Genomic DNA, 13,283 nt, shown 5'->3' on the forward strand with positions numbered 1-13,283 from the left:
CCCCATTGCTATAAAACAATGCTGGAAAAGGCCATTTATAAGACAGGGGACCTTTAAATAAAAATATTAAATAATGACATTTTATAAAAGCAATAGCTCACTTCAGCCCATGGCATATGGTTATTATATCACAGCTGAGGGGCTATCAGACCTCCAATTCACGTCGGGCCGAACTACGTCCCTTAGCTGTGATATAACCATGTACACTGTTGTGAGCTATTGCCTAATTAAGGCATACCTGCAGGCCAATTAGAAAAGAGTATTCACCCAGACCATGGTATAAATATACATTATATATATACAATATATATATATATATTATGTAAGGGATAATGTATAGCTACGAGGTCATTGTCGCAAAATAATTGACAGACACGGAGTTTAGAATACCGAGGCGCCTCGCCGAGGTGTTTTAAACAATGACCGAGTATAGCTATACATTATCCCGCTTATTACATGGCTAACTTACTAACAATATACCTAATTCATTTTACACCATCGACAAGACGAGATCAAATGCAGACGCAGTTGTTCTGTGGCTCTGTCAGCCCAAATAAAGTTATTATTATCGCCGGCAGGTGTGTGGACTGATTGCACTGATGCAGTGTGTGTCAGTGGGCTTGATTGCTTCAGCTGCGAACAGCGGTCATTATTGCTCGGCAGAGGTCCGTTATCGAGTAATAACGGACATCTGACGAGCGCTATTGACCAATCACAATCAAGCATTTCGGCGAATGGTAAAACGCCATGTGATAAAGATATATATTGCCTAGACATATTTTGGACCTCTGCTTTTTTCAGCAATCCAGTATCTGCAGGGCGGGTCTCCATGCAGGAGTCATTGACAACGATGGAGGCTGGATGGACGTAACAAGACAAGGAAGGAAGGAGTTCTTCATTAAATCCCACAAGAATGGAGTCCAGTCACTGGGGTAACGCAATAGTGTTTATATGAGATGAGATGAGATGAGATGCGATTAAGTCACGTGAGATGAGATAAAATGACATGCCATGAGATGATATGAAGTCACATGAGATGAGATGAGATTAGATAGGATGAGATTAGATTAGATGACCTGCCATGAGATGATATGAAGTCTAGGGCTGTCCCCGACTAAGGATTTGGATGGTCGACTATGATTGGCAAAAATGTGCCGTTAGTCGACTATTGGTCGGGAAAAAATAAATTAAAAAAAAGTATAATATTTTTTTATTTTTATATAAAAAAAAATCATTCCATTTGGACTGTGGGGGTGCTTAATGTCTGAAGGAGTCGACTGAAGGCTTCTTGTCCTCTGCAAAAGCATGCAATTGGTCCAGTGATGGATACATCTTGATATTTGTCTAGTCTAGTGTGTTCATTAGATGGGTGAAATCCTCTTTCAGTGCCTCTGTGCCTGTTTTTTTCGTAGGCAGTTAGCCTCTGGTATGTGTGCCATTAGCGTTAGCCACGCTTCTAGGCCTCTTTTCTTTTGGAAAGAATGATAAAAAAAATTAAAAAAAATATTATTATTATTATTTTATTTTTATATATATATTCGACTAAGAGGTTGGCCAGTCGACTGCGGCTCCTTTCGACCGATTAGTCGACTAATCGACTTATAGGGGTCAGCCCTAATGAAGTCACATGAGATGAGATAGGATGAGATGAGATAAAATGAAATTACTGTAGGTCACATGAGATGAGGTGAGATGAGATCAAATGAGACGAGGTCACATGAGATGAGATAAGATGACATGGCATGAGATGAGATGAGGTCATAATGTGACATGAGATAAGATCAGATGCGATGACACGAGATGAGATTAAGACAAGAGAAAACGGTACTATCCCTGAAGGGAAATTGCATTGTTGTCAACAGATAATATGAGATAACGCCTTGTAAAAGGACACTGTTGAATCATAAGAAGAATCAAAGTGTGTTAACAGACCATATTGCTGACAGTAATGTATGAACTGTGTTTCTTTCTCTACAGGAAATATCAAAGTGCTAATGCCTTCGTAGTCTCCAGAGTAACAGGTTGGTGTCTCAATCAAACAACTTTCATTCATATCTCACATCTCATACAGATGCTTCATTAACCCTCAGATGAAGAGCGTGGGTCAAAAGTGACCCGGGGGAAGGATTTAGTTTGATCTCTTTGAATGTTATGCTTAAGTTGTTTTTTAATCATTTAAATTTAAAAAAAATTGTATCGCTACCCCTATAATGCATAGCATGGGTCAAAAATCTATTCTCATTGACTCCTCAGAGACCCGCTGAAGCTAGAGTCCCTCAGCTGTCTTTCAGAGGCTGAGTTCTGGAGCTAGAGTCGTTGGTACCATCCTGCTAGCTAGTCGGAAAGGGGGCTAAATAACGCTCCAGCTTTAGGCAGAATTTGAGCGAGGATAAAACTGGCATTTCCATTTTCTAAAGGGTCCATTGACCTCTGACCTCAAGATATCTGAATGAAAATGGGTCCTATGGGTAGCCACGAATCCCTCCCGTTACAGACATGCCCACTTTATGCTAATCCCATGCAGGTTTGGACAAAAAGCACGCAGTTCTTTACATGCAGTACAAATGGGTTATTTTCACTTATTATAAAAATTGTGTATTTGACCATTTCTGCAGACTGGGGTCCCTAGACGGTCTTGTAATTACATGGATTGGGTATCGCTGGAAAACTGAGACTCTTGTGGATCCAATGATCCAAATTGTATTAATGTGTGATGATGAATAGATGAATTAAGCGTAATTAATTAACACGGGTCATTGACCCATACTGTGTATTAAAGGCTTTTGAATAATGCTATTCATCTGAGGGTTAAAAACATGAATGTAAGGTCATAAAAAAAAAGTGATAATACAGAATGTGTAATAAAAAGATAGTGTTTGATTTGAAGACATGTATTGGTTGTCCTTCACAGTGAAGGCTGTCACCTGTGAGACAACAGTTGCACAGCTGTGTCCCTATCAAAAACCTGTCAAGCACTGTCCACGGTAATGTCTCTCTCTCTCACCTCTCTCTCTTTCGCTCGCTCTCTCTCATCTCTCTCTCTCCCTTTCAATTTCAGTTCAATTTTATTTTATTGACAAATCTCTCTCTCTCTGCCTCATTGCCTCTTTCTCTTTCTCTGCTCTGTCCTTCCCTCTCTGCCTCATTTCCTCCCGCTATTTCTCCCTCTCTCTGCTCCATCTCTCTGCCTTATTCTCTCCCTCTCTTTGTCTCTGCTTCCCTCCCTCCCTCATCCCCTCTCTCTCTTTGTTTCATCATGTGTTCAGGTTATACTGCCCAAGAAACTGTCTAGAGGAGAACCCTCACATCTCCAGGGTGATTGGAACGAGGATCTACTCTGACGTGAGTCACAGTAAACCAGACCTACAGGCCTGTTTACATTCATCTCATTTTACCATTCAATTCAGAAACAGACACAGACCATAACACTGTCAACACCGTTACCCCCCCTCCTCCTCCCTCCCTCCCCACTCCTCCTCCCTCCTCTCCCTCTCCTCCTCCCTCCTCTCCCCCTTCCCCGCCCTCCTCTCCTCCCTCATCCCCCTTCTCCTCCCTCCTCTCTCTTCTCCTCCCTCCTCTCCCCCTCCTCCTCCCTTATCCCCCCTCCCTCTGCAGAAGTCTAGTATATGCCGGGCAGCTGTCCATGCCGGCGCGGTCAGGAACGAGGCTGGCGGCTACATCGACGTGATGCCGGTGGACAAGCGGAAACATTACATCGCCTCGTACCAGAACGCCGTTTTCTCCGAGAGGTACGGCACGGAGCGCGGCGGCTAATCCATTAGTAGCTCTAAGCCGGCCCCTAGCTAGCCTGAGTCAGCGCCGCACGGTGTGTGTGTGTGTGTGGGGGGGGGGGTAGAGAGGGGACTATCATGGGTCTCCCAGTCCCTCTGCTCTCCAGTAAACACACTTCATCCAATCAGGAGAGAGAAGTCCACACTGCAAAAATGGTCTGACAAAAATAAGAAATAAAAACTAGTGTGTAATGTGTCCTTGAAACAAGTAAAATTATCTACCAGTGCAGTAAGCAAATTTGACTTGGCAAGATTTCTTGAAATAAGTAAAAAATTATCTAGGGTCCTCTCTCCTGATTGGATAAAGTGGGAAGGGATACCAGAACATGTATTTTGTGTTTACTGCAGAATGGAGGGACTGGGAGACCCATGTTACTGACCAAACACTCTACATCAGTGATGGCTGTTGGAATGTAGAGTTCAACACATATTTGGGGGGGGACACACCACTTACAGCCTTTAATATAGGCTGGAATGTAATGTATATACCAGGAATGAATTGGAACAAGAAAGAGGTCTTGGATCATAAAGCTTTACACAGAGGAGGAGTCTGCGGGCGCAGTGGGAAACGTCTGTGTCCGTGACCCTGTGGAGAGGCAGTTAGGGGTATTAGTGTAGTGTGGAGAGGTAGTTAGGGGCATTAGTGTAGTGTGGAGAGGCAGTTAGGGGTATTAGTGTGGAGAGGTAGTTAGGGGCATTAGTGTAGTGTGGAGAGGTAGTTAGGGGCATTAGTGTAGTGTGGAGAGGTAGTTAGGGGCATTAGTGTAGTGTGGAGAGGTAGTTAGGGGCATTTGTGTGGAGAGGTAGTTAGGGGCATTAGTGTGGAGAGGCAGTGGGGGGCATTAGTGTGGAGAGGTAGTGAGGGGCATTAGTGTGGAGAGGCAGTTAGGGGCATTAGTGTGGAGAGGTAGTTAGGGGCATTAGTGTGGAGAGGTAGTTAGGGGCATTAGTGTGGAGAGGCAGTTAGGGGCAATAGTGTGGAGAGGTAGTTAGGGGCATTAGTGTGGAGAGGTAGTTAGGGGCATTAGTGTGGAGAGGCAGTTAGGGGCATTAGTATGGAGAGGTAGTTAGGGGCATTAGTGTGGAGAGGTAGTTAGGGGCATTAGTGTGGAGAGGCAGTTAGGGGCATTAGTGTGGAGAGGTAGTTAGGGGCATTAGTGTGGAGAGGTAGTTAGGGGCATTAGTGTGGAGAGGTAGTTAGGGGCATTAGTGTGGAGAGGTAGTTAGGGGCATTAGTGTGGAGAGGTAGTTAGGGGCATTAGTGTGGAGAGGTAGTTAGGGGCATTAGTGTGGAGAGGCAGTTAGGGGCATTAGTGTGGAGAGGTAGTTAGGGGCATTAGTGTGGAGAGGTAGTTAGGGGCATTAGTGTAGAGAGGCAGTGGGGGGCATTAGTGTGGAGAGGCAGTTAGGGGCATTAGTGTGGAGAGGTAGTTAGGGGCATTAGTGTGGAGAGGTAGTGGGGGGCATTAGTGTAGAGAGGTAGTTAGGGGCATTAGTGTGGAGAGGTAGTTAGGGGCATTAGTGTAGAGAGGTAGTGGGGGCATTAGTGTGGAGAGGTAGTGGGGGGCATTAGTGTAGAGAGGCAGTTAGGGGCATTAGTGTGGAGAGGTAGTTAGGGGCATTAGTGTAGAGAGGTAGTTAGGGGCATTAGTGTGGAGAGGTAGTGGGGGGCATTAGTGTGGAGAGGCAGTTAGGGGCATTAGTGTGGAGAGGCAGTTAGGGGCATTAGTGTGGAGAGGCAGTTAGGGGCATTAGTGTGGATAGGTAGTTAGGGGCATTAGTGTGGAGAGGTAGTTAGGGGCATTAGTGTAGAGAGGTAGTGGGGGCATTAGTGTGGAGAGGTAGTTAGGGGCATTAGTGTGGAGAGGCAGTTAGGGGCATTAGTGTAGAGAGGCAGTGGGGGGCATTAGTGTGGAGAGGCAGTGGGGGGCATTAGTGTGGAGAGGCAGTTAGGGGCATTAGTGTGGAGAGGCAGTTAGGGGCATTAGTGTAGAGAGGCAGTGGGGGGCATTAGTGTGGAGAGGCAGTTAGGGGCATTAGTGTGGAGAGGCAGTTAGGGGCATTAGTGTAGAGAGGCAGTTAGGGGCATTAGTGTAGAGAGGCAGTTAGGGGCATTAGTGTGGAGAGGCAGTTAGGGGCATTAGTGTGGAGAGGCAGTTAGGGACATTAGTGTGGAGAGGCAGTTAGGGGCATTAGTGTGGAGAGGTAGTGGGGGGCATTAGTGTAGAGAGGCAGTGGGGGGCATTAGTGTAGAGAGGTAGTGGGGGGCATTAGTGTGGAGAGGCAGTTAGGGGCATTAGTGTGGAGAGGCAGTTAGGGGCATTAGTGTGGAGAGGTAGTGGGGGGCATTAGTGTAGAGAGGCAGTTAGGGGCATTAGTGTGGAGAGGCAGTTAGGGGCATTAGTGTGGAGAGGTAGTTAGGGGCATTAGTGTGGAGAGGCAGTTAGGGGCATTAGTGTAGAGAGGTAGTTAGGGGCATTAGTGTGGAGAGGTAGTTAGGGGCATTAGTGTGGAGAGGCAGTTAGGGGCATTAGTGTGGAGAGGTAGTTAGGGGCATTAGTGTGGAGAGGCAGTTAGGGGCATTAGTGTGGAGAGGTAGTTAGGGGCATTAGTGTGGAGAGGTAGTGGGGGGCATTAGTGTAGAGAGGTAGTGGGGGGCATTAGTGTGGAGAGGCAGTGGGGGGCATTAGTGTAGAGAGGTAGTGGGGGGCATTAGTGTGGAGAGGCAGTGGGGGGCATTAGTGTAGAGAGGTAGTGGGGGGCATTAGTGTAGAGAGGTAGTGGGGGGCATTAGTGTAGAGAGGTAGTTAGGGGCATTAGTGTGGAGAGGTAGTGGGGGGCATTAGTGTGGAGAGGCAGTTAGGGGCATTAGTGTAGAGAGGTAGTTAGGGGCATTAGTGTGGAGAGGTAGTGGGGGGCATTAGTGTGGAGAGGCAGTTAGGGGCATTAGTGTAGAGAGGTAGTTAGGGGCATTAGTGTAGAGAGGCAGTGGGGGGCATTAGTGTAGAGAGGCAGTGGGGGGCATTAGTGTGGAGAGGCAGTGGGGGGCATTAGTGTGGAGAGGCAGTGGGGGGCATTAGTGTAGAGAGGCAGTTAGGGGCATTAGTGTAGAGAGGTAGTTAGGGGCATTAGTGTGGAGAGGCAGTGGGGGGCATTAGTGTGGAGAGGCAGTGGGGGGCATTAGTGTAGAGAGGCAGTTAGGGGCATTAGTGTAGAGAGGTAGTGTGGAGAGGCAGTGGGGGGCATTAGTGTGGAGAGGCAGTGGGGGGCATTAGTGTGGAGAGGCAGTGGGGGGCATTCGTGTGGAGAGGCAGTGGGGGGCATTAGTGTGGAGAGGCAGTTAGGGGCATTAGTGTGGAGAGGCAGTTAGGGGCATTAGTGTGGAGAGGCAGTTAGGGGCATTTGTGTGGAGAGGCAGTTAGGGGCATTAGTGTGGAGAGGTAGTTAGGGGCATTAGTGTGGAGAGGCAGTGGGGGGCATTAGTGTGGAGAGGCAGTGGGGGGCATTAGTGTGGAGAGGCAGTTAGGGGCATTAGTGTGGAGAGGCAGTTAGGGGCATTAGTGTAGAGAGGCAGTGGGGGGCATTAGTGTAGAGAGGCAGTGGGGGGCATTAGTGTAGAGAGGCAGTTAGGGGCATTAGTGTGGAGAGGCAGTGGGGGGCATTAGTGTGGAGAGGCAGTGGGGGGCATTAGTGTGGAGAGGCAGTGGGGGGCATTAGTGCTGCCCTGTGCTGGTTTCCCAGCACTAAAGGTGGAGGTCTGTACCAGCGTCTGGAGAGGAGGACGGTGACCCACATACTGGGCCGTCTGTGCCAGTTCTCACTTTATTTATTTATTTTGTAGTAGATCGGGGACCGTTTTCTCAAATGACTGTTGTTAGACTGACCTTTATAGAGGACTGCAGGCCTGCCCATAGTACACACACATACACACACACACACATGCACATAATACACACACACATACACACACAGACAGACAGACAGACAGACAGACAGACAGACAGACAGACAGACAGACAGACAGACAGACAGACAGACAGACAGACAGACAGACAGACAGACAGACAGACATGAATGCACAAACTCATACACTCACACACACACAAGCACAAGCACATGCACATGCACACACCTACATGTATGCCCAATATCAGTCTGTGCTTTTTGGAGACTTCTAGACCTACTTCAGGTGTAGCTGCTATGAGCTGCGTATGGACCAGAACAAGGCTCTGCACACCACTGTACATGAGGGCTTAACATACATGGTGTGTTGCAGGAGATAGTGGGAATCAATAGTGTGTGTCTCTCTCTCTCTCTCTCTCTCTCCTCTCTCTCTCTCTCTCTCTCTCTCTCTCCTCTCTCTCTCTCTCTCTCTCTCTCTCTCTCTCTCTCTCCCTCTCTCCCTCTCTCTCTCTCTCTCCCTCTCTCCCTCTCCTAACCTCACATGGTGTTTGTTTGACAGACCACGTGGAACTGTCCCCTCAGTGTGTTTGTGTAAAACTGGAGGTGTATCTGTTTTCTTCAGGGAGTGCCCCCTCCTCCCCTACCTGTCTGTGTCCTATCTGTCATCACCGTGTTTGACCAAGTATTGACGTGGCCGCTTCTCTCTGAAGAAGAAGTCTATCTCTGTTTGTGTGTGTCTGTCATCTACGTGTCTTTGTGTAAGAGGGCCGGGCGGGACATGTTCTGCGGTGTGACACATGACACACCCGCACTGACTCCTTTGCTTGTTCTCTCTCTCTCTCTCTCTCTCTCTCTCTCTCTCTCTCTCTCTCTCTCTCTCTCTCTCTCTCTCTCTCTCTCTCTCTCTCTCTCTCTCTCTCTCTCTCCTCTCTCTCTCTCTCTCTCTCTCTCTCTCTCTCTCTCTCTCTCTCTCTCTCTCTGTCTCTCTCTGTCTCTCTCTCTCCCTGTCTCTCTCTCTCTCTCTCTCTCCCTCTCTCTCTCTCTCTCTCTCTCTCTCCCTGTCTCTCTCTCTCTCTCTCCCTCTCTCTCTCTCCACACAGCCTCCAGAACCCCCAGGAGGGAAGGCATTCCGGGTGTTCGCTGTGATTTGAGTGCCCTCGGACTGTCAACCTCACCAAATAGAGAGAGAGAAAGAAGAGAGAGAGCACTTGGGCTGTTGAATAGGTGGTAATCAGCCCCCCCCCCATCCCCCCTTCCCAGTTGTCAAACTCAATGACTGAAATGTTCCTGGCTTTGCTACTCACAGGCCAGAGGCCGTCTCCATGGCAACGTAAACTGAGCAACGAAAACTTGACACAAAAACAAACACACACACACATGCTGGAGAAAGATTCAGTGCTCACACACACACACACACACACACACACACACACACGGTTCTAATTTTGCCTTAAGTGGGAATTAGTTCGTTTTATAAACTTGTAAATATTTCATTTGTTCTCTGTTATGTTGTTGTACATATACTTTGTACATATACTTTGTCAATAGTCCAACTTGTGTTTTGTTTTCATGTCACTGTGTTGCCTTTTTCAAAATAATTATTGTCAACAAACATGGATCATCATGGATCATCAAGAGCCTGCGATGGAGCTTCACTAGCACTTAAACACCCGTCATGTCGCCTGTCACACGGCAGAGACATCAGACGCGTGTTAGCGGTGTGCTGGAGGACGTCTTTTCTTTTTGTAACGAGAACCTGGTGGAACAAATTGTTATTACAGTATGTGTTTATTTTTATATGATTGTGTGTGTTTTATATCGGTATGGTTTGTAAAAAGGAATGCTGCTATGATGTGTTGTTTTATTGTTATTCCCAGTGAGATGTTATGGCTCTCGTCAGATAATGTTTTATCAGTGTGTAGCGCCCCCTGCTGGCCAGGGAGTAACACGCGCCCCTCTGTGTTGTTCAAACCATATCTGCTTAGACCTCGTCATCCGTTTAGAGTTTTTACTGGATACAAAATACAGTTTCCACGTTAACGTATGCTTTTGTTTTTACTTAATAGCGAACGTGAGATAATCCAACAAGCCAGCTAGCTGGCTGCTGTCATTGCTAACAGCTAACGCTAGCGGAGCTAACAAATTAATTAAAGCATTAATTCCGAAAGTTACATCGCTGATGCTTGAAATGTGTGAACTTAGTGAAACAACATGGCAAACGTAACATCTCAATTTAGACAGACAACAAACATCTTTCTTTTCCGTTCTCCCAGATGTTAACAGAATGTTATGCTACCTGGTTAGCTAGCGAGCTATACCCAGCATGCCGTTCAGCAGTTAATAGGGTCCCCTCTACATAGTGTAGTTGCCAGTAAAAACAAGGGAAAATATATATATTGAGACAAAACGATCACATAAACTATTAGATTCTTTATAATTTAAGGACTATTCGAAAATCAATGCCCATCCCTAATTTATCCATCACAGTACCCAAACACAATATATCCTTACCGCATGAACCTGTACCATACCCTCTCTTAACACTTTGGACGCCAGACCCGATGATAGTCGGGTTAACTCGCCGAATGTTCAGCACCAGGACCCCCGAAAACCTGAGTATAGTCGGGTTTTCATTGTTATTTCTTTTATTCGATATTTCCACTCATTACAGACACACAGACATCTGGGTTAACATGGGGAATCATTTTGAGAATGCCAATGTGTAATACCGGCCGCATCCACCCAGGTGGCAGTATCGAGCACCCTTTGAAACATGATATCTTGGCCTGTGGCTCGATCAGAGGTCTCCGGTCGAATTTCAATTGGTCGGGCAAGGGGACCGGTTGTCCCGATTGGATTAAGAAACCTGAATTGCTCTCGGCCCATGATGTGTGGCGGATTATGTTGGCGACACGATCGACACCAATACAATATTCTTTTTGAGGCACATCCTAGTGAAGGTAAGGCCTATATGGTATCAATCCTGCTGTGATCCAACCATGATTTCACTTCGATCACAATATGTGTGTATTTTACTCCACGTGTGCCGTTGGTAACGTTCAATGCATCAAACAATGACCCCCCCCCCCACCCTTTCATGCATTCATGATGAAACATAATACCGATAATATAGATGTGATTTCAAAACAGTAGCGTGTACATGCGAGAAATGACAACGTTTTTAGTGAATTGCACGTATTGCTGCATAGCGTTGTTTTCTGGGATTAGACAGGATTATTGTAAAACTATAGTCATATTCACCACGGTATAAAATGGGAATGTATGGATGCATTTATTTTTTCTCATATTGAACGATAGATACTCGATGTCAAATGGGCTATAGTATTGTATCCATAGCTATAATATAGAATATAGTTATAGCCCTGCAAACACTGCCACGTATTCCTATATATTACAGCCTTGCGCTTTTAACAACACATCACGCATATCGCGGTGGCGTCCAAAGTGTTAACATATAAGAAGGCTATGAGTAGGGTTTGGCCATAGAACGTATACAACAACAATCACAACAACATGTATTACTATCGGGCTACCCATATCCAATCCTTCTGTATCTCCACACTGTATTCCACTTCAAATCTTTAAATCATGTGAGGGCGATGATTCTGAAATGCTATATCCATTTTATTGAAAAATAAACAAGTAAAGTTGTTCAAAGTTTATTAACTAATCAGTAGCCTATTAAAAAAAGGCTCCATCCAAAAGATGTTCTTTGACTATTCTGTAAGAGTAATTGTCTCAATATAGTAGCTGATCACCTGCCTCAACAATATCCTGTCCTACTTTCTTGCCAGCACAATAGCATTGTGATAATTTTAACAGAATTTATTTATAGAGAGCTTTTCTAAGTGTGTCATAAAACAAACCAGGGTATAAGCGATGTAACGACAGGTGCCTTATTTTTTATATTTACTTAATGTGGATAAATGTCATTTACGAATTGAAACCTCTTAATTTGGGTCCATCTCAAGACTGCTATAGAGGAACGACCGCAAATGACAGCTGGTCATATTTGGACAGAAATGTTTATTTTTTTTTACAATCCTGTACGGACCGTGTTGAGAGGAGGATTGGAACAACAGGAAGTGGACCCAGGAACAGTTTCAGTTGAATGTGGTTTTGTCATCAGACGTATTTAAAGAAAAGAAAATATTTGAAATGTAAACTCATTTGAATTTCAAGGTAGCTAAACTCATCTAGTAGGATATCTACATTTCCAGTTATTTAGAATGACGAGGGTTGCATTTATTTTTGTTTTTATAAATGTCACAAGATCACATGTATACAATACAAATAAAGACATAAATAGAACCACCCCCCCTGAGGTCCAAGCTACCACCACTATCTTACCTCAACTCACAGTGGATTGCAACTGTACCGCCAGATTATTCCATACTGTAATTGTTGCCTCCTTCACTCCATGTACAAGCTGTCGAAAGCTCTAAATACACAACGTCCAAATACATCAAAGTTCGGCGGTTTCCAGAGCATAAATACCAACTTCTTCACTGCTGTCAGACCAGCGAGAAGAGTTCATGTTTCCATAAGTGACACCAAATTAGAAAAGTCATTCAGAATAAACATACTGGGCAAAGGAGGGACATTAATCTCAAACAATTCTGAACGTTTCGCAGCAACCGACCCAGAAACCAGCCACTGGGCGACACTCCCAGAACATGATTCAAATTAACTATATCTTAACAATTGTTAATCGTGGCATGAAATACAAATCTCTGGGTTTTAAATGACAGTCTGGAGTAACAACCACCTTGGGATTCAAATGGTTTAATCTGGGTAAAAAAAATCCCAATCAAACTCTTGACCGCTTCTGGGTCCACTTCACTTCTGCAGTATTATCATTCGCCAAGACAACTCAGTCGCCTTGCACAGTGTATAATCACCCTTCTCTCAACTACTGTACATGAGGTTATGTAAGGAGAAAAAAAACATTGTGCTGGTCCTCTTTTACTCTTAATATGCTCATAACAAATATTATGTATACTGAGATTCTCATACTGGAATGGCGGCATAGCACAAGGAATAAACGTGCCTATTTTAAACATTATACTCGGCTTCCTACCAAGGTGCTCTCTCCGTGTGGACGGTGACTTGTATTGTTGTCTCTGTTCGTCTGCAGCGTGTGTTTTCCCTACCTCAGTTTTGTTAGGAAAAAAGAAAAGAGTTCACTTTGCAATAAAATATTTCAACCACAGTTCTCTCTCTCTGGTCCCTCATTAACAGGATAACGTTACCCCCCTTGCTGTGATATTTCCTCCATCGCTCACTCAATACGATACTCAAGGTAACAGTCCATCTAATAATGTAAAGGTTCCTTGTGAAACGTACAGGAACGCGTGTGACGGTTGGCGGCATTAAAACACTGACGGTCGGTCCATTTGATATTTCCCAGGTGACTTTTTCTTTTTTTTGGACAGCCGGTCCCGTTCAATATGTGCTATTTTGTCTCTGCGGCCCTCAGGGAAATCACACCTTTCCTGCCAAGCTCTCCGTTGTGTCACATGATTACCCACAAATCTACTCTACTGTTATTGAAAACACTGTAATATA

At 45.3% G+C, this 13,283-nt stretch overlaps 1 protein-coding gene across 1 annotated transcript; it reads left to right on the forward strand.

The window, feature by feature from the left end:
* Positions 1-801: 801 nt before the first annotated feature.
* On the forward strand, positions 802-12,874 carry LOC311247512 (cysteine-rich secretory protein LCCL domain-containing 1-like; the record flags this gene model as incomplete). The annotated part of the gene is given in 7 exon segments (XM_084338552.1): positions 802-932; positions 1,978-2,021; positions 2,912-2,984; positions 3,267-3,342; positions 3,616-3,749; positions 8,795-8,805; positions 8,808-12,874. Coding segments are annotated over 7 exon segments (507 nt in total), but the record flags the coding sequence as incomplete, so codon positions are not given.
* Between the last annotated feature and the right edge of the window lie 409 nt (positions 12,875-13,283).

The sequence above is a fragment of the Notolepis coatsorum genome, assembly GCF_963971535.1.
Source record: "Notolepis coatsorum genome assembly, contig: SCAFFOLD_2111, whole genome shotgun sequence".
NCBI classification, from domain to species: Eukaryota; Metazoa; Chordata; class Actinopteri; order Aulopiformes; family Paralepididae; genus Notolepis; species Notolepis coatsorum.